The sequence below is a fragment of the Nyctereutes procyonoides genome, unplaced genomic scaffold (assembly GCF_905146905.1).
Source record: "Nyctereutes procyonoides isolate TBG_1078 unplaced genomic scaffold, NYPRO_anot_genome, whole genome shotgun sequence".
Lineage (NCBI taxonomy): Eukaryota > Metazoa > Chordata > Mammalia > Carnivora > Canidae > Nyctereutes > Nyctereutes procyonoides.
Window position 1 is genome coordinate 19,713,095 of NW_026575040.1, and position 26,397 is coordinate 19,739,491.

The following is a 26,397-nucleotide window of genomic DNA, read 5'->3' on the forward strand; positions in this document are numbered from 1 at the left end:
TATTATTCTACAATCTAGTTCCCAGCCTCATGTTGCTATTATCACATAAAGTCGTTGTCTACCCTATCTTAAGTCTGAATTTTCTTTTCTTTTCTTTGTACGTGGAGCTAACTCATGAACTCAGGATCAAGACCGGAGCTATGATCAAGACTCAGATGTTTAACTGACTGAGCCACCCAGGTGCCCCCTGGATTTTCTTTTTGTTCTTTTGGCTTAAGTGCCAGATTTTGTAGCTTGCCTAATATTCTAGTCCTTTTAAGATTAAGGAACTGCTTTGCTTTTGCTTTTCCTTTTGCTACCAGACTAATTCTACTTCTGAACCCCAGCTTTGTTTGTAGAAGTCTGCTATCTGCTAACAGACTAACTTAGTCTGCCAGTCTATATTTTTGCTTGTTTGTGTATGTTCTGTGGTTGGATTCTATCTGCCTGTCTGGATGTCCTTTAACTTCATGTTGAACTTTTTTTTTTTTTATTTATGTATGATAGTCACAGAGAGAGAGAGGCAGAGACACAGGCAGAGGGAGAAGCAGGCTCCATGCACCGGGAGCCCGATGTGGGACTCGATCCCGGGTCTCCAGGATCGCGCCCTGGGCCAAAGGCAAGCGCTAAACCGTTGCGCCACCCAGGGATCCCTCATGTTGGACTTTTTGATGCTGATTATTGACCATGTTCTCCCAACACAGTATACAATTCTATTTGCCAAATTGAATTTCATTCTAATCCTTAGGTTTGGGTCAATGCCCTGGCATGAACTGTGAAGGGTTAGCCTACCACAGTTTCATGTATATGGGGGAGAAGACTCATGAGTCAGAGACAAAGGACTATTATCAAGGCACAGCAAGCGCTGTGAACTTCATGTTGGTTCTCTTTGCCTCTCAAGTCCTACAAGCCAATACAAAGGCAGGCCCAGGTTTGAGCCATAGCTGAGGACACCATACTTAAAGAATATAATTTTTTATAAATTTACTTTTACTTATTTTAGAGAGAAAGAGTGTGTGGTGTGTGTGTGTGTGTGTGTGTGTGTGTGTACAAGTTGGGGCGGGGGAGGGTGGGAGGAGTAGAGCAGAAGGGAGAGACAAGGAGACTCTGCGGTGGGAGGAGTAGAGCAGAAGGGAGAGACAAGGAGACTCTGCAGCATAGGAGCCAGACACAGGGCTCCATCCCAGGACCCCAAGATCATGACCTGAGCTGAAGTCAAGAGTCAGGCGCTTAACAGACTGAGCTATCCAGGTGCCCCAAGGAACACAATTTTTTATAAGAAGATCGTAACCAAACATATCCAACTTTTGCCCCCCAAGGAGATACTATCCTTTTTTAATACTGAACAGCAAATAATCTGTTCTTTGTCTCAGAGGAAGACACTATCTCTATTTTCCAAGGCTGTGTGCTATATAAACATCTTTGAAAAGATTGTCCCAATTAAAAGCTGTTGATGCATCTGACATAAGACACTCATAAACAGAAGATTCCCATGGAGAATCGTTTCCCAACAGTCCTTTGAACCTGCCTGCTTTCAGGACAGAGCTGCCAAATCTGCCTTGCTCTGCTACATTATAAAAACTGTTTCTGGAGATAAAGCAGCTTTCTTATACTGCTACCTTTTGCCTGACTTAAGGAAGTTTAGAATCCATATTCTAAGGTAATTTCTTTGAGGTAATTATCATTTTGTTCAGTTGCTTGTTTGTATGCATTTTATATCATAGCCCATAATATTCTGTTGTAACACAGTACCTATTATGGCCTAACGTGTCATTTTGTTTAGTATGTAGTTTCCTCTTCCTGTTTCCTTCGTGATTGCTAAGTCGTACTGCTTGATGTACCCTAAGGCATGCTGATACTCAGCTTTAGAAGCTCTCAAGAGACCCAAGAATGTTTTCTGTTTTGAACAATGAGATGCTGAAAGAGACAAGGACTTTTAAAGTCCTTTCAGGGGAAGGTGGCTGTTCCAGTTCTTACTGCCCACACAACAGAGCTCTTCTGTCTTCTGCTGGAATGTGTGTTGTTCCCATCCCTAGTGCCGTGTCTAAGCCCTACTACTTCTGATTTCTCCTAGCTTTCTTCTGCCCTTTTCTTTACTTCGTCCTACAGCTCTTCTTTCCTATTGGTCCTGCCCCTGGCTGCTTCTCCCACACTCAACTCTTGTATAAAATGTTTGGCCCTTTTGGCCATTGCAAATCAGAATGTTTCTTTCTTTATAAAGGCGTACCAGTCAGTTATCATTAAAATGACAGAATGTCTGCAATTGTCCATTTCTCTTTGTTCTCACTGTACGTACCATATAATAAACACTCAGTATGTGTTGAATTAATGAGTACCTTTGCATAATTCTTTTCCCTGACACTGCCTTTTTTTTTGGGGGGGGGGAACATTAAGGGAGACTTCATGGTTATTAGCTTCTCTATTTAAATTTGATGCTCAGCGGTTACTGCACTTTAGTTACAGGTTTAATTTTATTTCCCTTTCCTTTTGAGATTTGGCTATTTCCAAGTTTAACATCATTCTGAAAGCCATAAAGCAAAACTTTGGATGTTTGTAGTGGCATTGTAGTGGCATTACATTAAAAGAATGTAATGTTCATTTGGATTTATGTTTTAGTATGTATATGTAAACATTAAAATATTTTAATGCTTCATATTTCTTGCTATTATGTCTTCTACAATGGTTCTTTTAATAGTGCTCATTGTAAACTCTTTTAACCTTAGAACCTGGGAGAATTTTTCTGACTTAACTGTTATATTATAAAACTATATACTTACATTAAGGATGAAAAATAGAACCGTTCTTCATTTAATTTTTAATTATTAGTTTAATTTTATTTTTTTAGAGTGGGGAGGGGCAGAGAGAGGAGAGAATCTGAAGCAGGCTCCCAGTGCGGAGCCTGATGGGTTTGGTTCCACAACCCTGAGATCATGACCTGAGCCAAAATCAAGAGTCACATGCTTGGAGCACCTGGGTGGCTCAGTTGGTTAAGCATCTGCCTTCAACTCAGGTCATGAGCCCAGGGTGCTGGGATCAAATCATGCGCTTGGCTTCCTGCTCAGTGGGGATCCTGCTTCTCCTTCTCCCTCTACCTCTCCCCATTGCTTGTGCTGTCTCTCATTCTCTCTCTCTCTCAAATAAATAAACAAAATCTTGAAAGAGTCAGATGCCTAACTGAGCCACCCAGGTGCCTCCAATATGGAACTGTTCTTCAAATGTGTATGTTATATAAGATTTCTAAAGACATATAGACCCAATGGAATAGATAGTCCAGAAATAGGCTTCCCTTCTATGATCAAATGATTTTCAACAGTTTTTTAATGTAGAAAGGATAGCCTTTTTAACACATAGTGGTTAGAAAACTGAAAATTCATATAAAAAGATGAAACTGGACCCTTACTTATTAACACCTTACATAAAAATTAACTCAATTGTTCAAAGACCTAGAATAAGAGCTAAAACTATAAAATTCTTAGAATCAAGGACAGAGTACATTATAACATTGGATTTGGCAGTATTTCTTGGATGTGACATCAAAAGCACTGGGGTGCCTGGGTGGCTCAGTCGGTTAAGCATCTAACTTGATTTTGGCTCAGGTCATGGTCTCAGAGTCTTGAGACCAAGCCTTGAGTGCGGCTCTGCACTCAGCAGGGAGTCTGCTTGAGATTTTCTCTCTCCTTTTGCCCTTCCCTTTTCTGCTCACTTGCACTCTGTTTTTCTCTCTTTAAAATGAAATCTTTTTTTAGTTTTGTTGACTGTTTCTTTTGTTGCAGAAGCTTTGTATCTTGAGTAAGTCCCAATAATTCATTTTTGCTTTTGTTTCCCTTGCCTTCATAGATGTATCTTGCAAGAATTTGCTGTGGCCAAGTTCAAAAAGGGTGTTGCCTGTGTACTCTAGGATTTTGATGGATTCTTGTCTCACATTTAGATCTTTCATCCATTTTGAGTTTATCTTTGTGTATGGTGTTAAGAGAATGGTCTAGTTTCATTCTTCTGCATGTGGCTGTTCAATTTTCCCAGCACCATTTTGAAGAGACTGTCTTTTTTCCAGTGGATAGTCTTTCCTGCTTTGTTGAATATTAGTTGACCATAGAGTTGAGGGGCCATTTCTGGGTTTTCTATTCTGTTCCATTGATCTATGTGTCTCTTTTTGTGCTAGTACCACACTGTCTTGATAATCACAGCTTTGTAGTACAACCTGAAATCTGGCATTGTGATGCCCCCAGCTCTGGTTTTCTTTTTTAATATTCCCCTGGCTATTCGGGGTCTTTTCTGATTCCATACAAATCTTAAGATTATTTGTTCCAACTCTCTGAAGAAAGTCCATGGTATTTTGATAGGAATTGCATTAAATGTGTAAATTGCCCTGGGTAGCATTGACATTTTCACAATATTAATTCTTCCAGTCCATGAGCATGGAATATTTTCCCATCTCTTTGTGTCTTCCTCAATTTCTTTCAGAAGTGTTCTGTAATTTTTAGGGTATAGATCCTTGACCTCTTTGGTTAGGTTTATTCCTAGGTATTTATGGTTTTGGGTGGAATTGTAAATGGGATTGACTCCTTAATTTCTCTTTCTTCAGTTTCATTGCTAGTGTATAGAAATGCCACTGATTTCTGGGCATTGATTTTGTATCCTGCCACACTGCCGAATTGCTGTATGACTTCTAGCAATCTTGGGGTGGAGTCTTGGTTTTTCTATGTACAGTATCATGTCATCTGCAAAGAGGGAGAGTTTGACTTTTTCTTTGCCAGTTTGAATGCCTTTTATTTCTTTTTTTTTAATTTTTTATTTATTTATGATAGTCACAGAGAGAGAGAGAGGCAGAGACACAGGCAGAGGGAGAAGCAGGCTCCATGCACCGGAAACCCGATGTGGGATTCGATCCCGGGTCTCCAGGATCGCGCCCTGGGCCAAAGGCAGGCGCCAAACCGCTGCGCCATCCAGGGATCCCCCTTTTATTTCTTTCTGTTGCCTGATTGCTGAGGCTAGGACTTTTAGTACTATGTTGAATAATAATGGTGAGAGTGGACATCCTTGTCATGTTCCTGATCTTAGGTGAAGGGCTCCCAGTGTTTCCCCATTGAGAATGATATTTGCTGTGGGCTTTTCGTAGATGGCTTTTAAGATGCTGAGGAATGTTCCCTCTATCCCTACACTCTGAAGAGTGGAAGGAGCCTCGGTGTCCATCAAAAGATGAATGGATACAGAAGATGTGGATATGTATACAATGGAATATTACTCAGCCATTAGAAATGACAAATACCCACCATTTGCTTCAACATGGATAGAACTGGGGGATATTATGCTGAGTGAAATAAGTCAATTGGAGAAAGACAAACATTATTTGGTCTCATTCATTTGGGGAATATAAAAAATAGTGAAAGAGAATAAAGGGAAAGGAGAGAAAATTAGTGAAAATATCTGTGAGGATGACAGAACATGAGAGACTCCTAACTCTGGGAAACTAACAAAGGATAGTGGAAAGGGAGGTGGGCGGGGGTTTGGGGTGACTGGGTGATGGGCACTGAGGGGGGGGCACTTGACAGGATGAGCACTGGATGATATGCTATATATTGGCAAATTGAACTCCAATAAAAAAATAATAAATAAATATAAATAAATAAATAAATAAATAAATAAATAAAATTAGAACTCCCCCCAAAAAAAGAATCTGATGAGACTGTTGACCCCTCCACTTCATATTTTAGCCATTTGTGAAACAATGTAATTATCTCCAGAAGATGCATTAAATTAAATACAAAGATAGATATACTAACAAAATAAATAAATATTTTTTTAAAAAACGCAGGCAACAAAAGTAAAATAGGTTAATTGAAATGCATCAAAATTAAAAGCTTGAAAGACATGCATGAAGGACACTATTAACAGAGTGAAAAGACAACCCATAGAATGGAGAGAATATTTGCAAATCATGTACTGATAAAAGGTTAAAATCCAGACTACATATAAAGAACTGCAGGACCCCTGGATGGTGCAGTTGGTATAGTTTCCCACTGTTGGTGTTTTTGGTTCAGGTCTGAGCTCAGAGTCGTGAGATCAAGCCCCGTTGAGTGCAGAGTCCTCATGAGTTTCTGTCTCCCTCTCTTTCTGCCTCTCTCCCCCCAACCCTGCTAAAGCACATAAAAAGATGCTGAATATCACTAATTATTTAGAAAATGCAAATAAAAATCACAATGGAATACTACTTTACATACATTACAATGACTATGATGAAAAAAACCAGAAATAACAAGTGTTGGTGAGAATGTTGAGAAATTAGAACCCTTGAACATTGTTGGTAGGAATGTAAGATGGTACACAGTATGGAGTCTCCTCAAAAAGATTAAAAATAGAATTACCATATGACCCAGCAATCCCATTTCAGAGCATATATATGAAAGAATTGAAAATAGGGATACAAACAGATATTTGTAACCCCGTGTTCATGGTAGCATTATTCACAATAGCCAGGAGGTGGAAGTAACTCAAGTGCCTGTTGATGGATGTTTTGGTAAACAAAATGTGGTATAACCATACAATAGATTATTATTCAGTCTTTAAGAGAAACTCTTGTTATATGCTACAACATGGATGAACCTTGAAGACATTATGCTAAGTGAAATAAGCCAGTTACAAAAGGAAAAATAACTGTATGATTCTACTTATATGAGGTACCTAGAGCAGTGAGATTCATAGAACAGAAAATAGAATAGTGGTTGTCAAAGATAGGAGGAAAGGGACTTCATGTTTAAGGGGTACAAAGTTTCAGTTTCAGAAGATGAAAAAGTTCTAGAGGTGGACTTGGTGATAGTTGCACAACAATTTACATATACTTAATGCCACTAAACTTTACATTTTAAAATGGTTAAAAATGGTAGATTTTATGTTACATATATTTTATCACAATTAAAACAAAAGGCTTGTAGTAGACACTATAGGTTATCTAGCCAAAATGTATGGTCTCCCTTTATCCTTACTGGCTGAGACCCTTTTTCGTTTAGGTATGTAGACCTTACCCTTGTGACTTAGGATGGGGACCCTATTCAAGTCCCAGGATAAATTCTGATTGACTTCAACGAATCAGGGTTGTTTTCATTACACTTCTGGTGGGTTTATTTGTTTGTGTTGTTGTTTTGTTTTTAGCTAGATGTACAAAAATATGTATTAAAATGTTGTTTATAAAAGCAAAGAATTGGGAAACAAAAACTCTGTCCATCAGTAAGAGGAGACTGGTTTCAGAAATCTTGGCTCAGATCCGAGACTACTTTGTAAAAAAAACAAAAAACAAAACACTGTAAGACAAGTGTATCTCCATATATCTTAATATGAAAAGATGATCATATTGTTGAATTTTCTTAGATGCTCCAAAACAGCAATATATAGTACTAAGGAGTAAAAGTAAGGAGAGAAAGACAAGGGTGGGGGGAGAAAGACTGAGGAAAAGAAGGAGAGACTGGTGGTTTTAGTAAGGCAAAATATTTTTTTAAGGGTAGGTACTTTTGGTCAGTGAGATGGGAAAGGAGGTGAGCCAGGAGATTTCTGGGAAAGGTTTTCTTGCTCTTACAGAGCATATGCCAGAAGATACTGTCCCATTTTCTTCTAATGAATATTGTCCTTGAATGTTGCACCTGAAACTATGCAGCCACCTTACATGCATAAGGAAAACCAGTCTTACAATGAAGTAGCTGCTGAGTACAGTAGAATGGAGAAATGGAAGGAACCTTAGGCCTCAGGATAACATCCTCAAGCGGCTGATTTCACTGGGCATGTAGCCTTTCCCTCTGGACTTTTTAAATGTGAGATAATTTATTTACTTACTTGTTTAAGCCAGTTTGTTGGGATTCTGTTAACTTTCATTCAGAAATATCCTGGCTGGTATGAGGCATTTCAGAAACATAAACTGTTACCAGAGAATTAGCTTTTCCAGTGTGTGCAAGTTATTTTAAACTTGAGTCAGGCTTAGGTTAGATGTCACAAGTGGTATCATCTTCCCTTTTACTAATGATTTACTGGGTGCTTTTACTTTTGATGGTATCATGTTCTAGAACTGTACAGTATGCAGTACAAGCAACTGGAAATGAATGCAAAGTGTTATATGGTACTTTTATTTTTGGTATTTTCTATTTTCCTTATATTTGTGCATTTTTCAGAATTCTAAGAATTTTCATAAAAAACACTTTACATTTTAACTAAATCTTTTAATTAGATACATCTATTTGAAGAGAATTTTGGAAGATTTGATCTATTAGATGGTTTTGTTTGCAAGTAACCAAAAAAAAAAAAAGACAAATTTAAACTGGCTCTACGTTAAAAGGAATTTATTGGTTTATATAACTAAAAAGTTAAAGGTTTGTTGCATTTTAAGTAAAGCTTGATCCAGCAGCTTAACTATAACACTAAGGACTCCGTTTCTGTCTGCCTTTTTTATTCTTTTCATAATTCCAGCTTAATTATGGTGTTTCCATGGTGTTAACCATGGTCACCAACAGTTTTGGGCTCTGTGCTTTCTTCATTTGTATCTAGCAAGAGGAATTTTCCTGATTTTTCATTCTCCAACTTTGGAAACAAAGTCATAGGTTTCATTCTGAATAGATCAATTTAGGTCACAAAACTCCCCCAAGCCAATCATTACGGTCAAGAGGATGGAAATATGCCTATTGGTTTAAACTACAGATGATTACCCTTGGAGTTGGGGTCGAGGTCAATCCCTTTCAGGTTACATGCTGATGTACGTGGAGGAAAGGTGGAGTCAGTGCAGTCTATGAAGTCCTTTATACAGAGGATAAAAAGGGAGGTATGCCATCTCCTCTGCCTAATATCATTAGATATTATTTCTGTGTTTGTATTTCAATGTTATGTTGTTTTCCTTTTCTCTTTTTGTCTCATTAGCAAATTGTTTGCAACAGAAAACTACTTGGCAGCTATTAATGCATACAACTTAGCCATAAGACTAAATAACAAGATTCCACTGTTATATTTGAATCGGGCTGCTTGCCACCTAAAACTAAAAAACTTACACAAGGCCATTGAAGATTCTTCTAAGGTATAGATATATATTTATTTATATATCGTGCTTTAAAATTGTTACTCTCTTATTTATTGGTTTAAATGATGCCCTTAATCTTTTTTCTTTTAAATTTATGTAATTGAATAAATTTATGTAATTGTTAGTTATGTGTTTTTCTTTTGTTTTTTGTATTTTTTGTTTTGTTTTTAACTGGAAGAAAGATTTTTTTTTGAATAGGCAAGGAGCTGGTGTTTTTTTGTTTTTTGTTTTTTGGTGTTTTGATTTTTTTTGAGACTTCAAGGTACTATATTGCCTCGGTGTATCAGGTGAAGTTCACAAGGAAATTAGTAAATGCTTGTCAGTTTGTGCTTACCCTTTATTTTATTTTTTAAATTTTATTTATTTATGATAGGCACACAGTGAGAGAGAGAGAGAGAGAGGCAGAGACACAGGCAGAGGGAAAAGCAGGCTCCATGCACCGGGAGCCTGACATGGGACTCGATCCCAGGTCTCCAGGATCGTGCCCTGGGCCAAAGGCAGGCGCCAAACCGCTGCGCCACCCAGGGATCCCTACCCTTTATTTTAGTAAAGCTTTGCAGACTTAATGCAAGGTTGAAGAAGGAAAACTTGGTGTTTTCATGCTATCACTACCACCTACACAATAGAAGAATAGCTCTATAATAATTTCCCAATGTTCAGAATAACCTGTTATATCCTAATTTCATTATTAATATCATGTCATTATCTTAAACATCTAGTTTTTTTCTTTTTTTTTTCCCATGTCAGAGTAACCTGTTTTAAGGGAAAATCACGTGCCAAATCTCTTATGTGGCTCCTTGAGTTTGAAAATATGAAGGATATAACCACATCCTCATACTTTGATCTCATTAAGCTATTGAAAGATCTGACAATATTTTTATGATCCAGTTTTCCCTTTACTATCACAATTTTGTGCACAAATATTTATCGAATAAATGAATAAACTGGATCACCCAATTTGAATATAAAGACCTCCAATATTATTTAATCATTTCTGTTAATAAAGGTAAAGCTGTAGAGGTTTCACAGTTAAACCAAATCATCACTTTGGGAGAAAGGGTATGAATATTGTATCAGAACAACTGAGGAATTCTTTAAATCGTTCAACATAAATAGAAGTATTTGATAAATTTCTGTGCTAGTTTCAAACTTTCAGTGGGTGAGGCTAGAGGCTTGTTTTAAAGTTAAGATTTTATCTTGTTTTTGCTCAAGTTTGAATTAGTAAATTGTCTTTATTTTATTTTGTAAGGCACTAGAATTATTGACACCACCTGTTCCAGACAATGCTAATGGAAGAATGAAGGCATATATACGACGTGGGACAGCATTCTGTCAACTCGAATTGTACATAGAAGGTAAGAAATTGATAGAAATGTTTTTAGTTCCAATTTATATTCCAAAAAGAAGTATTATTGGGATTATTTAAGATAATAACTTTTTAGAACTCTACTGTTTTATATTTTTAGCACTTAATATATTCTTTGCAATTTATCTGACAAAATTAAAAATGATTTTGAAGTATTTAAAAAATTATTGTTGTAGAAGGGAGTTAAAACAAGATGTGAACAAGTTTAGATTTAGGAAAATGCTGTAGTATCCAGACAACTTTTCTATGGAAAGATGTGTGATAAAGGTTATAAATGAGTCACTTAGGAGATGGTAGAAATTTAAAATGAACTGCTTTAGTCATATAGACAGACATACATATGAGCTCAGAAACAACTGATCTACCACATTGTATGATAATTTGCTTATATTTGTGAGACTGTACCAAGTTTGGTTTCAGCCTCATTGCTTATAGAAGCCATTTATTTTTTTTATTGTTTTTCATTTTTAATGTATTTAGGGACCATTTTCAGTTATTCATGTTGCTCCAAAGGCAAAATTTTGTGGTAGTCAGCATTTTATCTTTAATGTTCTTCCCATTCCTCCTTACCCAGAGGGCCAGTCAACTTTCTTTTATTCAAGGCCTAAAGGCATACTCCTTTATGATACCTTTTCAAGGAATGGTCTAGTCTATAAGGTTTTATTATTTCTGACCTTTTTAAAAAGATTTTATTTATTTACTTACCCATTCATTCATTCATTCATTCATGAAAGACAAAGAGAGAGAGGCAGAGACAGGCAGAGAGAGAAGCAGGCTCCATGCAGGGAGCCCAGTGTGGGACTCAATCCCGATCCCGGGACTCTGGAATCACCCCCTGAGCCAAAGGCAGACACTCAACCGCTGAGGCACCCAGGGTCCCTCTGACTTTGTTTTTAAACTTGTTTCTTTTTTTCTTTTAATTTTTTAAAAGATTTTATTTATTTATTTATTAGGGGGGGCGGGGAGGCTCCATGCAGGAAGCCTGACATGGGATTTGATCCCAGGTCTCCAGGATCACGCCTGGGCTGAAGGCAGCACTAAACCGCTAAGCCACCGGGGCTGCCCTTAAACTTGTTTCTGACATTTTTAGGAGGTTTTTCTAACCAAAGTATCCAAATTAGATTTATGTTCCCATCCATTTTTTTTAAGTTTCTTATCCAGTTTCATGAAGTTAAAAATTATCAAGACAGGAATAAAACATTTTAAAGCATTCTTTAGAAATTATAGCATCATAGACTTTTTGAGCTAAAAGTACTCTTCATTTTAAAGATGAGAAAATGGAGGCTTGGAGAAGTTAAGTGATTTTCTTCAAGTGTTTTGGCAAATCAGTAGCACTTGGTACTCAAGTTTCCTTATTCTCAAAGAAATTTTCTCACTCCTTATCTTGGTAAAGCTTTAGACTCATTTATGTGTATTTAACAAATAGTCCACAATGCTTTCCTTTTAAACCAATTTTTCTCAAAGGAATTCTGCAGATGTATCTATAAAAAAATCACAAACTGTAGTCTATGAATTATATAAAGTATGGATTGAGTCTACCAAAATGATTTTTTTAAGTCTGGAATTTCCAAATAAGATGCCATTTATTACTTTTTCAATGAGGTAATAAAAATGTCCCTGATATATGTGAGTTTTATTGAGTCTGTTTATGCTTTCATGAGTTTATACTCGGTTTATTTGTACTTGAATTTAAAATAAATGCTTTTGGGGGATTCCTGGGTGGCGCAGCGGTTCAGCGCCTGCCTTTGGCCCAGGGCGCGATCCTGGAGACCCGGGATCGAATCCCACGTCGGGCTCCCGGTGCATGGAGCCTGCTTCTCCCTCTGCCTGTGTCTCTGCCTCTCTCTCTCTCTCTCTCTCTCTCTCTGTAACTATCATAAATAAATAAAAAAAACATAATTATTAAAAAAAATAAATAAATAAAATAAATGCTTTTGGGATGCTTTGAGGGCTCAGTCCAAAGAGTGTGCAACTCATGATCTTGGGATCATGAATTTGAGCCCCACATTGGGTGTAGAGATTACTTAAATACATTTAAAAATATTTTTAAAAAACCCCAGAATTGGGATGCCTGGGGGCTCAGTAGTTGATCATCTGCCTTCAGCCTAGAGTGTGATCCTGGAGTCCCACGATTGAGTCCCACATCAGGCTCCCTGCATGGAGCCTGCTTCTCCCTCTGCCTGTGTCTCTGCCCCTCTCTCTCTCTGTCTCTCATGAAAAAATAAATAAAATCTTAAAAAAAAAAAAAAAAAACAGAATTGCTTCTTACTAAATCCTGAGTGTAATGAGTGTAAGTATTCCTGAAATCACTGAAAAATTTATGCAATCTTTTGGAAATACTACATAGAGACACATATCGAAAATGAGAATCTGATTTAAAACTTGATACTTGTCCTGAACCATGTTCTTAGTGGTTATTTTTATTAAAAAATATCCTCCATATAACACAAGTATTTATAAGATATTAATTTTATCGACCATCATTACTATTTAAATATAGGCCTACAGGATTATGAAGCTGCCCTTAAGATTGATCCATCCAACAAAATTGTACAAAATGATGCTGAGAAGATTCGGAAAATAATTCAAGGAACAGAAGTAAAATCTTAATGACTGCTGAAGCAACTAGGTACTGTACTAGATACTAAGTTTTTCAAAAATAACTGGAGGCATTAGAAATCTTTGTAAATATTATGGCTGATTGTACAGAATCACTTTCTTTTTCATTCTCTAGTTCTGTAGAGGACAAAATATTATAAATCTACAAAAAAATTAAATATTTGATTTGAATCGTTTCTGTATAAGTAAATCAAATTAAGAATGATTTAATTCTTTGTTCTTCAATACATAGATTAATTACATACACATTTTGTTGTTGTTACTGAATTCAGCTTGCCCTTATAACTAACAAAATATTTCTTGATGTGACAAGTATGGGGACATTACTGATTCATTTTTGACAAGGTAAAATTTGAAAATGAAGGACCAGGTTTATAATTTTTTAAATTAAATAACTACTTAATTGAATGGTTTACCTTAGTATAATCAGTACTTATGTTCACTTAGAATTCCATGCACAAAACCTTTATTTCTCCATCTTCTGTTGTGGGAGGGTAGACCAGTTCCATCTAACACAACTCTTTAGGAAACCTTATTTTTTATTTTAACTATATGTGGTGTTCCCCAAAACATTGATCATATTTCATACTATCTGGTGAAGGTAAGTTTTCTAATGAGATGTTTTCTAGTACCTTCAAGTACAACAGGAAAAAGAAAAAGACAACAAAGGGTGAAATTAGCACAGAATATTATGATACTGGAATTGGATCGTACCACTGTGATTATGCAAACATTAAGCAAAAATAGTACAGCTTCCCTTTCGTATATAGCAGTTATCAAAATTGTATTTAGAGGATTTTTAGAAAAACAAGACAACTTTTAGGAATAAGTTTTTATAATATTTGGTCATCTGATGTTATTCAAATGGACCATAAAACAGCTTCATTCTTCCTTTTTTTTTTCCCAACACAATACTTTTTTTTTTTTTTATGATAGTCACAGAGAGAGAGAGAGAGAGAGAGAGAGAGAGGCAGAGACCTGTGTCACAGGTCACAGTCACAGAGGGAGAAGCAGGCTCTATGCACCGGGAGCCCGACGTGGGATTCGATCCCGGGTCTCCAGGATCGCGCCCTGGGCCAAAGGCAGGCGCCAAACCGCTGCTCCACCCAGGGATCCCCACAATACTTTTTTGAATATGTTTGGGTATCCTAGTTCAGCAATCTTGAGAGTTTTACTTTTATAAAGCAACTTTAGACAACTTACATAGCAGCCTTTTCCAGTTAATAGAACTTCTAATAAGGCAGGATTGCTTTCTCTTATAATCAACATTGGTTTGTTTGTTTTTATTTTTAAAAATAAACGTTACCAAAGTAAAGATGGGTCTCCATGTGTGTCAAATACCAGTTTGATATTCAAAATGTTAACCAACCTAGTGCTTCTTCAGGCTCTTCTGATTACCATCCTCCACCCACCTCCCCCTCCCCCCACCAAAAGACTGGGCCCAATAGCTGTCTTAGGGGCAAAGATCTATCCTTGGAGGAATAGAAGGGCTAATCTTAACTAATTATTAACATTTTTGATCCTATTCTCTAAATAAAACCTTGGACTTTATTTATCGCAATAGATGAGTTTGTATTCACAAAATACTTGACCTCTTTTAAGCAATCTCCTTTAGTCTGCAAGGGACTTTTGTCTTAGATTGAGGTAGTGACAGAGTCAAAATATTGATTCAACACTCCCCATCTCCTTTAGTGCCAATTATTATTAAGGCCTATGAATAAAAGATAAGTAAAAATTCTTATGGTAGTCCTTTAGTATTTTTCATAATGTCAATCATTTGATTGAAATTAATTTTAAGATACCAAGTGGATATTAAGCTAAATGTAGCTGTTACAGAAATTTAAACTAAAGGGATCTTTAACTGACTAAAGGGATCTTTAATCCCCTACTACTATGTGATTACCATACATAAATACACAGTATATCTGTTTATTAAAGATAAAATTTTGACAAATTTGGCTATGAATAAATATCAAAACTGTATCAAAATACTTATTACAAAGGAAAGATCATGACTAGCCCATTTTTGCAGTGGATGCTATACAGGAATAGGAAATTATTATTGTTAGACTTAATTTTAAAAAATAATATTTTCTAATGTATCACTTTTCCTTTGACTGATAGTCACTTGAGAGTCAGCTAGGGTAGATGGGTAACCAGTTTCATGAAACTTGTCTTTGTCTCATTAAAGTACTTAACCATTTTATGAGGAACACTCATTTTTTCCTTCCCAGAAAGAGGTTTGTGAATTACATCAACCAAAAATGGTTTTTCCCAAACCAGGTTTGGCGTAATTTTTCTTTTATACATTTTAGCTCTTTACTGACAGAAATAATAATATCAGTCCTAATAAATAAATGTTGTCAAATAGCTAAATGGAAAGTAAACACATACGTTTATAAAAACATATCCTGTCCTGGTTTCCTAGAGTCAGGGAAGACAGGAGCTGGACAGTAGTTACAGCAGTAAAAACAGATTCCACTTGGGAACTACTGCCTACTACAGTATAGGATAGGAGACTCTAGTATAGAATTGGGGTCAGTTCCATGGACAATGGACAAGTAATGATTGATAGCTAAGGAGCAAGTTGGGGGTGGAGGTTGGGGTTGTAAGTGGATGGAAAATTACTAAGAGGAAACATCAGTGGTAGGGAGATTCTGGTTAAACTGACCTAACTGGATTCTTGCTGAAGGCAGGCCAGGATGACTGAGTATCATCTGGGGGATTGGTGGGGGATGAAGAATTTGGTCAGGTATTGAAAGTGATAGGGATCCTTGGGTGGCTCAATGGTTTAGCGCCTGCCTTCAGCCCAGGACATGATCCTGGAGTCCTGGGATTGAGTCCCACATTGGGCTCCCTGATGGAGTCTGCTTCTCCCTCTGCCTGTGTCTCTGCCTCTCTGTCTCTCTCTGTCTCTGTGTCTCTCATGAATAAATAAATAAATAATCTTAAAAAGAGAAAGTGATAAAAATTGATGGTGGGGATTCTGGCTAAACCAATTTAGCAATATTCTTGCTAACAACTGAGCTCCTAAGGGCAAGCCCCAAGGACAAGGCCCAGTTGAAAAAGTGGCTCAGAAGAACCTGTTTAGAGTTCGGTGAAGGAGAACTGGTCACTAGCAAGCCAAGTACTTTCCAGTGAGCCTCATCCATGTGGCAAATAGAGGCAAAAGGTTTTTTTTTTTAAGATTTTATTTTTTTGAGAGCGCGAGAATAAGTGAGTGAGTGGGGGGGAGGAGCAGAGGGAAAGGCACAAGCAGACTCTGTGCTGAGTGTGGAACCTGACTCAGGGCTCTATCTCACGACCTTGAGATCATGACCTGAGCCAAAACCAAGAGTTGGATGCATAACGACTGAGCCACCCAGGCACCTCATGGGCAAAGGATTTTTGTACATAGGATCTGGGAAAAAGATTCATAGGTGATCTCCCAAAAAGACTGACAACAGGGGTGTATTTCATTATCTTATTGAACTGATCTAGCTCAATCTCATTCTCAAAGACCTATCAAGAGCTGACCCATCTCTGAATATCAGATTCACATTAACAAAGCTCAGGAGACTGAACAAAACAGATTGCCTACTTATTGATTCATAAGTAGAAACTGAGTGAGCATATCCATGGGGATGATAGGCTTCACAGGTGAATTCTACCAAACATTTAAAGAAGAGTTAATACTATTCTTCTCAAATTATTTCAAAAAAAAAAAAAACAAAAATAGGAAGGAAAGCTTCCAAATTCATTCTATGAGGCCAGCATTACCTTGATACCAAAACCAGATAAAGTCACTCCAAAGAGAGAGAGAGAGATATGTCTGATGAGCAGAGGTGCAAAACTCCTCAACAAAATCTTAGCAGACCAAATCCAACAATACATTTTAAAAAATTATTCAAGTGGGATTTATTCCTGGAATGTAAAAGTGGCTCAATATTCACAAATTAATGAAGATGATACATCACATCAGTATGAGAAAGGATAAAAATAATGTGATCATTTCAATAGATGCAGAAAAAATATTTGACAATGTACAACATCCACTTATGATAAAAACCGTCAACAAAGTAGGTTTAGAGAGAAGAGACATCAATATAATAAAGGCCATCTATGAAAAACTCAGAGCTCCATCATCAATGAGGAAAAACTGAGAGCTTTTCCCCAAAGGCCAGGAACAAGACAGTATGTCCACTCACCATTTTCATTCAACATAGTACTGGATGTTTTAGCCACAGCAATTAAATAAGAAAAAGGAAAAAAATGCATCCAAATCGATAAAGAAAATGTAAAACTTTCACTATATGCACATGATATGATAGTATATATAGAAAATCCTAAGGACCCCACCAAAAAAAACTAGAACTGATAAATGAATCAGGAAAGTCGCAGTATACAAAACCAGTGTACAGAAATCTGTTGCATTTCTATACACTAATAATGAAGTAGCAGAAAGAGAAATTAAGAAAACCATCCTATGTACAATTGCTCCAAAAATAATAAAATATCTAGGAATAAACCTAACCAAAGAAAGGAAAGACCTGTACTCTGAAAACTATAAAACACTGATGAAAGAAATTGAAGATAATACACACAAATGATATCCATGCTCATGGATTTGAAGAAAAAATATTGTTAAAATATCCATACTGCCCAAAACAATCTACAGATTTAATGCAATTCATATAAAAATACCAATGGCATTTTTCACAGAACTAGAACAAATAATCCTAAAATTTATATGGAACCAAAAAACCCCCAAATAGAGGAATGTTGAAAAAGAACAAAGAACAAAACTGGAGGTACCATAATCCCAGATTTCAAGATACTACAAAGCTGTAGTAATCAACACTGTATGGTAATGGCACCAAAATAGACACATAGATCAATGAAACAGAATAGAGAGCTAGAAATAAATCCACCAAACCCATGATTATGTGGTCAGTTAACCTATGATGAAGGAGACAAGAATATGCAGGTAGAAAAGAAAGTGTGTTTCATGTAGAAGAATGAAATTGGGCCATTTTCTTATACCATACACAAAAATAGACTCAATATAGATGAAAGACCTAATTGTGAGACAGGAATCCATCAAAATCTTGGAGGAGAACACAAGCAGCAACCTCTGTCACCTCGCCCACAGCAACTCTTGCTAGACACATCTCCAAAAGCAAGGGAAACAAAAGCAAAAGTGAACCAGTGGGACTTCATCAAGACAAAAAGTGTTTGCACAGTACAGGAAACAGTCAACAGAACCAAAAGACAACAGAATGGGAGAAGATATTTGCAAATGTCTTATCAGGCTAAAGGGCTAGTATCCAGAATCTATCAAATACTATACCCAAAGAACAAATAATCCCATCAAGAAATGGGCAGAAGACATGAACAGACATTTCTCCCAAGAAGATATACAAATGGCCAGCAACACAAGAAAAACTGCTCAACATCACTCAGCATTAGGGAAATACAAATCAAAACCACAATGAGATACCACCTCACACCAGTCAGAATGGCTAAAATGAACAAGCCAAGAAACTACATGTTGGTGAGGATGCAGAGAAAGGGAAGCAAGCTGGTGCAGCCACTCTGGAAAACTCCTCAAGAAGTTGAAAATAGAGCTACCCTATGACTGACCCAGCAATTGCACTACTAGCTATTTACCCCAAAGATACAAATGTAGTGATCTGAAGGGGCACTTGCACCCCAGTGTTCATAGCAGAATGTCCACAATAGCCAAACTGTGGAAAGAGCTGAGATGTCCATGGACAGATGAATGGATAAAGAAGATGTGATAGATGATAGATAGATAGATAGATAGATAGATAGATAGATAGATAGATAGATAGATAGATACTGGAATATGACTCAGCCATCAAAAAAAAAATGAAATCTTGCCATTTGCAATGATGTGGATGGAACTAGAAGGTATTATGCTAAGGAGAGATAAGTTAATCAGAGAAAGACAATTCTCATATGATCTCACTCGTGGAATTTTTGAAACAAAACAGTATCATAGGGGAATAGAGGGAAAATAAGATGAAATCAGGGAGGGAGAAAAGCCATGAGAGACTTTTTTAAGATTTTATTTATTTATTCATGAGAGACACACAGAGAGAGGCAGAGACACAGGCAGAGGGAGAAACAGGCTCTTCGCAGGAGCCCGATGCGGGACTTGATCCCGGGACCCCAGGGCCATGCCCTGGGCTGAAGGCAGGCACCAAACCGCTGAGCCATCCAGGGATCCCCCATGAGAGACTTTTAATCATAGGAAACAAACTGAGGGTTGCTGGTGGCGGAATGGGGTAATTGGGTGATGGACATTAAATAGGGCACATGGTATAATGAGCAGTTCCTCTTCAATAATTTTATATTCTTATGAGGGAAAAAGTAAAACCTGTTTAATCTTAAGAAAAAAAAAAGAAGTCAGCTGAATAAATATAAATAAACAAATGAGACCAAGGAGAAATGATTAGTGAAGGAGAAAGAAATTAGCAAACTAATGCCAGAAAGCCAAGTAAAGAACTTGTTTCAAGAGGGAATGAACCAGTTGTGTGAAATTATGTTGAGACATAACACATGGATTGAAACCTGAAGGTGTGATTAGGCAATGTGGAGAACACTGCTCACCTCAACAAATGTTTCAGTGAGGTCGCAGAATGGAAAACTTTAATGGAATAGGTTTAATTTTTTAAAATATTTTATTTATTATTTTAAAGAGGGAGAAAGCAGGGGAAGGAACAAAGGAAGAGAGACCAGCAAACTGTGCTGAGCACAGAGCCTGACACAGGGCTCCATCCCGCGTTCCTGAGATACTGATCTGAGCTGAAACCAAGAGTCAGATGCAGACTGAACCACTGAGGGATAGGTTTAAGAAAGGATGGAAGTAGCACTTTTTAGTAGTTTTGCTGTATACTGAGCAGAGAAACGGAGTGAAAGCTAGAAGTAGACATACGGGGCCAAAGGTTATTTTTTTAAAGATAGGATAATATAGCCTATTTGTATTCTGATGGCATCGCATTTTGACTACTAAACCTATACTAATCAGTTCTAAAGATAAATGTAGCTGAAGACAACTACAGAGTAATATTTCTTAAATATGAACTAAAAAAAAAATAATGAAGGATAGAAGAAAGGCAGGCAGGGATAAGCCCCACCTCTTACCCCATCTTAAGAGGAAAATGACCAGTAAAAGGAAAAAGACCCCATCCTGTTATTCTAGGCTTTACTTAGTGCCCCAACTTTAAGTCTTCCTACTGGGAGGACTTATAACTTGTTTGTGACAGAAAGGAAGGGAATGGCCTTTGGGTGTCCTAACTCACGCCTGGGTGGGCTGCCAGGGGATATTTAAACAAAGGGCTTGATCTGGTGGCCATGCAACTGGCCGGCATGCCTAAGGCAGTGGCAACGACAGCCCTCTGGATCCAAAACATCACCCTGGAAGGAACCCTACCCCCTTCCCACATGAACAACTACCTGATAGGTAGATGGGCTTGTGGACACAAACCTTATTAGGGGCAGGGGCATGGAGGATTAATCAGATTAAAGCAACCCACAGCAAACAGTCCATAAAACCCTCTGAATTTAACCACCAAATCAACAACACTCTTGGGTCCTACATCTTCCGGAGCTTTGTACTATTGCTCAATAAACTTTGCTTTGATGCCCACCATTCTTTGGTCTATTTCTTCATTCTTCAAAGCACCATGACCAAACTGCTAAAGCTTTGGAATATGCTAAAATACACAAATAAATGAGTTTGTAATTTTTCTAAAACACACAAATAAATGAATTTGTAATTGTTCTAAAAATTATTCCAGATAAAGTTTGAAAATCAATTCTTATAGAAAATATTTAAAGCACATTAGGAAATAAATAAATAAATAAATACACACACATACACACACACACTTTTGGCAAACTTTCCTACCTTTACACAATTATCAGCATATTTGACACTTCAGTTCCATTTTTTGACTCATCATTACTAGAAATACAGCATGAACTCTCAGCTTCAAATAAAATGAAGTTTATCTTCTGAAAGGAATATTTTACCAGTTTGTTTTAGGTCTTTTTCCTTTCTTTAACTGTAAACTAAAAAGACTACTAGAAATATAGTTCACCTTGTGAAAAATAACATTAATATATTTGACCAAATAAGTTGATTGCTTTTTACTATCATTGTTCATAATTGTGAGTTTACTATTTCTATTACTATACTGTTTAGTTTGTTTACTAAATTAAAACATGTTTATTTAGCTCATAAAATGGATAAAATGAAGTGTAAATACAACCAAAAGTAGTTCCTTGCAGACTATCTTGAGATGGTCCTAGGGTCACATGCCTTTAAACATTTTAGAAAGGGAAATTACATTTTAAAAACTGTGGACATTGGAAAAGAGAAGATCCTGGTAATCTTGTCATGATCTGAAGAATAAACCTGGTTTTAGTGATGGTACACAAGAGTTAGCTCCAGGGAGGTATGTCTTAAAGGTTTATAAACAAAGGTAATTAGCCTAAACTTTATAGGAAATAGGAAGCCTCCTGTGTATAACTGGATACATGATGCCATGAAACATTCCATTCAAACTAACTCTCCTTGTTCCGATTCTATGTGTTAAAAACAAAAACAAAAACAAACAAAAAAAAACAAAAAAACAGACTTCAACTGAGTAAATTTAAAAGCTTTAATTGGCTTTATTCAACAATTCATAAATCAGGCAGCATCCCACCTAGCACGTAGAAAAGCTCTGAAAAGCTATACAAAATGGAAGACTTTTATAGATAGAGACAGGGCAAGACAAACAAGGTAATAATAAAAAAAAGGACCTTTTTCTGGCAAGGTCACCTTCCTTTGGGGAAAGGGTAGGTCACATCAAGCAATTTACCTCACTAGTGCTGATCAGGAAATTCCAGATTATTGGTTAAAGGTCAAATACCTGCAATTATATCTTGGTTTGCTGTCAGTGGGGGCAAGTGACTCCATTTTTTTAAACTTTTTAAATTATTTTTAATTTTTAATTTTTATTACTTTTTAAAATTCCAGTATAATTAACAGAGTTATTAGTTTCAGGTGTACAATATAGCGATTCAATAATTTCACACATTACTCAGTACTCATCACAATAAGACACTCTTAGTCCATTTCACCTATTTCAGCCATCACCTCCACCCACCTCCCCTCTGGCAACCACCAGTTTGTTCTCTATATTTAAAGAGTCTTTTTTTTTTTTGTCTCTTTTTTATTTGTTCATTTGTTTTGTTTCTTAAATTCTACATATGAGTGAAATCATATGGTATTTGACATTCTGTGACTGACTTACTTCACTTAGCATTATACCCTCTAGATCCATCCATGTTGCAAATGGCAAAAATCTCATTCTCTTTATGGTTGAATAATACTCCATTGTATACCATATCTTTTTAATCCATTCATCTATCAATGGATACTTGTGTTGCTTCCACATTCTAATGTAAATAATGCTGCAGTAAACATAGGGGTGCATATAATCTTTCAAATTAGTGTTTTCATTTCTTTGCATAAATACTCAATAGTGGAATTACTGGGTCATATGGTAATTCTATTTTTAATTTTTTGAGTAAACTCCACACTTTTCAACAGTGGCTACAAGAGTTTGAATTCCACCAACAGTATCTGAGGGGTCCTATTTATTCATATCCTTGCCAACACTTATTATTTCTTCTCTCTTTGATACTAACCATTCTGACAGGTATAAGGTGATATCTCATTATGGTTTTGATTTGCATTCCCCTGATGATAAATGATATGGAGCATCTTTTCCTGCTCTGTTGGCCATTTGTATGTTTTCTTTGGAGTACTGTCTGTTCATATCTTCTGCCTATTTTTAATCAGATTATTTGGGGTGTTTTGGCGTTGAGTTGTTAATATATGTTGGACATTATCTCTTATTGGATGTATCATTTGCAATATCTTCTCCCATTCAGTAAGTATCTTTTTGTTTTCTTGTTTCCTTTGCTGTACAAAGGTTTTTGTTTCCATGTAGTCCGATAGCTTATTTTTGCTTTTGTTTCCTTTGCTTTAGGAAATGTATCTAGAAAAATGTTGCTATGACTAATGTCAGAGAAATTACTGCCTATGTTCTTCTAGGATTTTTATGGTTTCAGGTCTCATGTTAAGATTATTAATCCATTTTGAGTATATTTTTGTTTATGATATAAGAAAGTAGTCCAGTTTTCCCTATACCATTTGTTAAACACACTTTTTTTTTTGTTCAAGTGAATGGTGTTCTTTTCAATTAGCCAACATATAGTACATTAATTCAGTTAGCCAACAGATAGCACATGAATTCAATTAGCCAACAGTACAACATTAGTTTCAGATATAGTGTTCAGTATTTTTTCAGTTGTGTATAACACTCAGTGCTCATCACAACAGGTGCCCTATATAATGCTCATACCCAATTACCCCATCCATCCATCCACACCCCTCCAAAAACCCTTAGTTTATTTCCTATGATTAAGAGTCTCTCATGGCTTTTCTCTCTCTCTGATTTCATCTTTTTTTCCCCTCTATTCCCGTATGATACCGTTTTGTTTCATAAATTCCACATGAGTGAGATCATATGATAATTGTCTTTCTCTGATTAACTTATTTCTCCTTAGCATAATACCCTCTAGTTCCATCCACATCATTGTAAATGGCAAGATTTCATTTTTTTAAAGATTTATTTTTATTTATTTATGATAGAGAGAGAGGCAGAGACACAGGCAGAGGGAGAAGCAGGCTCCATGCCGGGAGCCCGACGCTGGACTCGATCCCGGACTCCAGGATTGCGCCCTGGGCCAAAGGCAGGCGCGAAACCGCTGAGCCACCCAGGGATCCCCAAGATTTCATTTTTTTTGATGGCTGAGTCATATTCCAGTATCTATCTATCACATCTTTATCCATTCATCTGTCCATGGACATATCAGCTCTTTCCACAGTTTGGCTATTGTGGACATTCTGCTATAAACACTGGGGTGCAAGTGCCCCTTCAGATCATCACATTTGTATCTTTGGGGTAAATACCTAGTATTTACCTGGGTCAATCATAGGGTAGCTCTATTTTCAACTTCTTGAGGAGCCTCCATACTGTTATGTTGAGCATTTTTTCATGTGTTGGCCATTTGTATGTCTTCTTGGGAGAAATGTCTGTTCATGTCTTCTGCCCATTTCTTTCTTTTTAAAAAAGCTTTTATTTATTTATTCATGAGAGACACAGAGAGAGGCAGACACAGGCAGAGAGAGAAGCAGGCTCCATGCAGGGAGCCCGATGTGGGACTTGATCCCGGGAATCCAGGATCACGCCCTGGGTTGAAGGCGAACATTCAGCCCGTGAGCCAGCTAAGTGTCCCCTTCTGCCCATTTATTGACGGGATTATTTGTTCTTTGGGTGTAGAGTTTGATAGATTCTTTCTGGATTTTGGATATTTGCCCTTTACCTGATAAGACATTTGCAAATATCTTCTCTCATTCTGTCTGTTGTGTTTTGATTCTATTGACTGTTTCCTGTGCTGTGCAAACCCTTTTTGTCTTGATAAAGTTCCACTGGTTCATTTTTGCTTTTGTTTCCCTTGCCTTTGGAGATGTGTCTAGCAAGATTGCTGTGGCCGAGGTGACAGGTGGCTGCCTGTGTTCTCCAAGATTTTGATGGATTCCTGTCTCAGAGTTAGGTCTTTCATCTATATTGAGTCTATTTTTGTGTATGGTATAAGAAAATGGTCCCGTTTTATTCTTCTGCATGTGGTTGTCCAATTTTCCCAACACCATTTGTTGAAGAGACTTTTTTCCATTGGAAATTCTCTACTGCTTTCTTGAACATTAACTGACCATAGAGTTGAGGGTCCATTTCTGGGTTCTCTATTGTGTTCCGTTGATCTATGTATCTGTTTTTGTGCCAGTATCATGCTTACGATGACAGCTTTGTATTAGAGCTTGAAGTCCAGAATTGTGATGCCACCAGCTTTGGTTTTCTTTTTCAATATTCCTTTGGCTATTTGGAGTCTTTCCTGGTTCTGTACAAATTTTAGGAATATTTGTTCTAGCTCCATGAAAAACGTTGATGGCACTTTGGTAGGGATTGCACTGAATATGTAGATTGCTCTAGGTAGCATATTTTGATAATATTCATTCTTCCAATCCATGAGCATGGAATGTTTTTCCATTTCTTTGTGTCTTCCTCAATTTCTCTCATGAGCATTCTATAGTTTTCTGAGCACAGGATCCTTTGCCTCTTTGGTTAGGTTTATTCCTAGGTGTCTTACAGGTTTTGGTGCAGATGTAAATGGGATAGACTCCTTAATTTCTCTTTCTTCTGTCTCATTGTTAGTGTATAAGAATGCGACTGATTTCTGTGCATGATTTTATATCCTGCCACTTTGCTGAATTCCTGTATGAGTTCTAGCAATTTGGGGGTGGAATCTTTTGAGTTTTCCACATAGAGTATCATGTCATCTGTGAAGAGTGAGAGTTTGACTTCTTTGCCAATTCCATTGCATTCCCATGACTTCTAAATGGTGGAGTTCCCTAGAGTTTAGTCCTTAGGTCTCTTTTCCATGAATATTTTATAGTCCTATTGGGTCTCATCATTTCAGATAATTTCATTGTGTGGTTGTTGTTCAAATTGACCGTATTCAACTTGGGCTTCTGCCTTGAACACCAGACCACAAATTCAATTGTTTCACAACAGCTCTACATTCCCCAGATACTCCCTTCACTTCCTTCATGGGTGTGGTCAAGCATCAATTTATCAGAGACCTTCCCTGACCAATCTACCAAAAATAATGCTTTGCCCAAGCACTCCCTTTCCCCCAACCCTATTATATTTTTCTACATATTTATCACTTGGCATGTTTTATATGTATATGCAGGCATATATATTCATATGCAATTATGTATACATAATTTACATATGCATACTTATACATATGTATAAATGTAAATATATGCCTATATGTATATAAAACATGTATAACATGTGTAAACATATTTACAGTATGTAAAGATGTATATATACTTAAACACATATATATCTATACATATGGTTTTGTGTCTTTTATTTTCCCGCTAGAGTATACTAGAATCTAAGTTCCATCGGGGTAGGCCCTTAGTGCCTAGAATATCCCTGGACTTAAAACAGGCCCTGAATGATTACATAATGGCCCAGATAATGAGCTTAATTCTGAGACATAGCCTATCTGAGAATTTTTGCAACAACAAAACAAAGGCCTCACCACCTGGCATAATAGGAAACTTTAGGTTATTATCTGGATTCTAAATATTGAAAAGTTGACCTCCCTTGCCACAAATTGAGAACCTTCAACAAAGGGGAAAAACAGGTTATATAACAGATTTTGTGGAGAAAAAGGTACTAAACTC

At 36.8% G+C, this 26,397-nt stretch overlaps 1 protein-coding gene across 4 annotated transcripts in view; it reads left to right on the plus strand.

Moving 5' to 3' along the window:
• Window positions 1-26,397, plus strand: part of DNAAF4 (dynein axonemal assembly factor 4) — a 74,305-nt gene that overhangs the window by 35,159 nt on the left and 12,749 nt on the right. For 2 of the 4 annotated variants that reach the window (XM_055320229.1, XM_055320232.1), the window contains exons 7-9: window positions 8,872-9,025; window positions 10,278-10,383; window positions 12,895-13,255. In XM_055320229.1, the coding sequence (XP_055176204.1) occupies window positions 8,872-9,025; window positions 10,278-10,383; window positions 12,895-13,004 (370 nt within the window). In that variant the 3' untranslated portion in view covers window positions 13,005-13,255. Of the gene's footprint in view, window positions 1-8,871; window positions 9,026-10,277; window positions 10,384-12,894; window positions 13,256-23,727; window positions 25,098-26,397 lie in introns of those variants that run through there. The other 2 variants (XM_055320230.1, XM_055320231.1) reach the window with 2 other exon arrangements.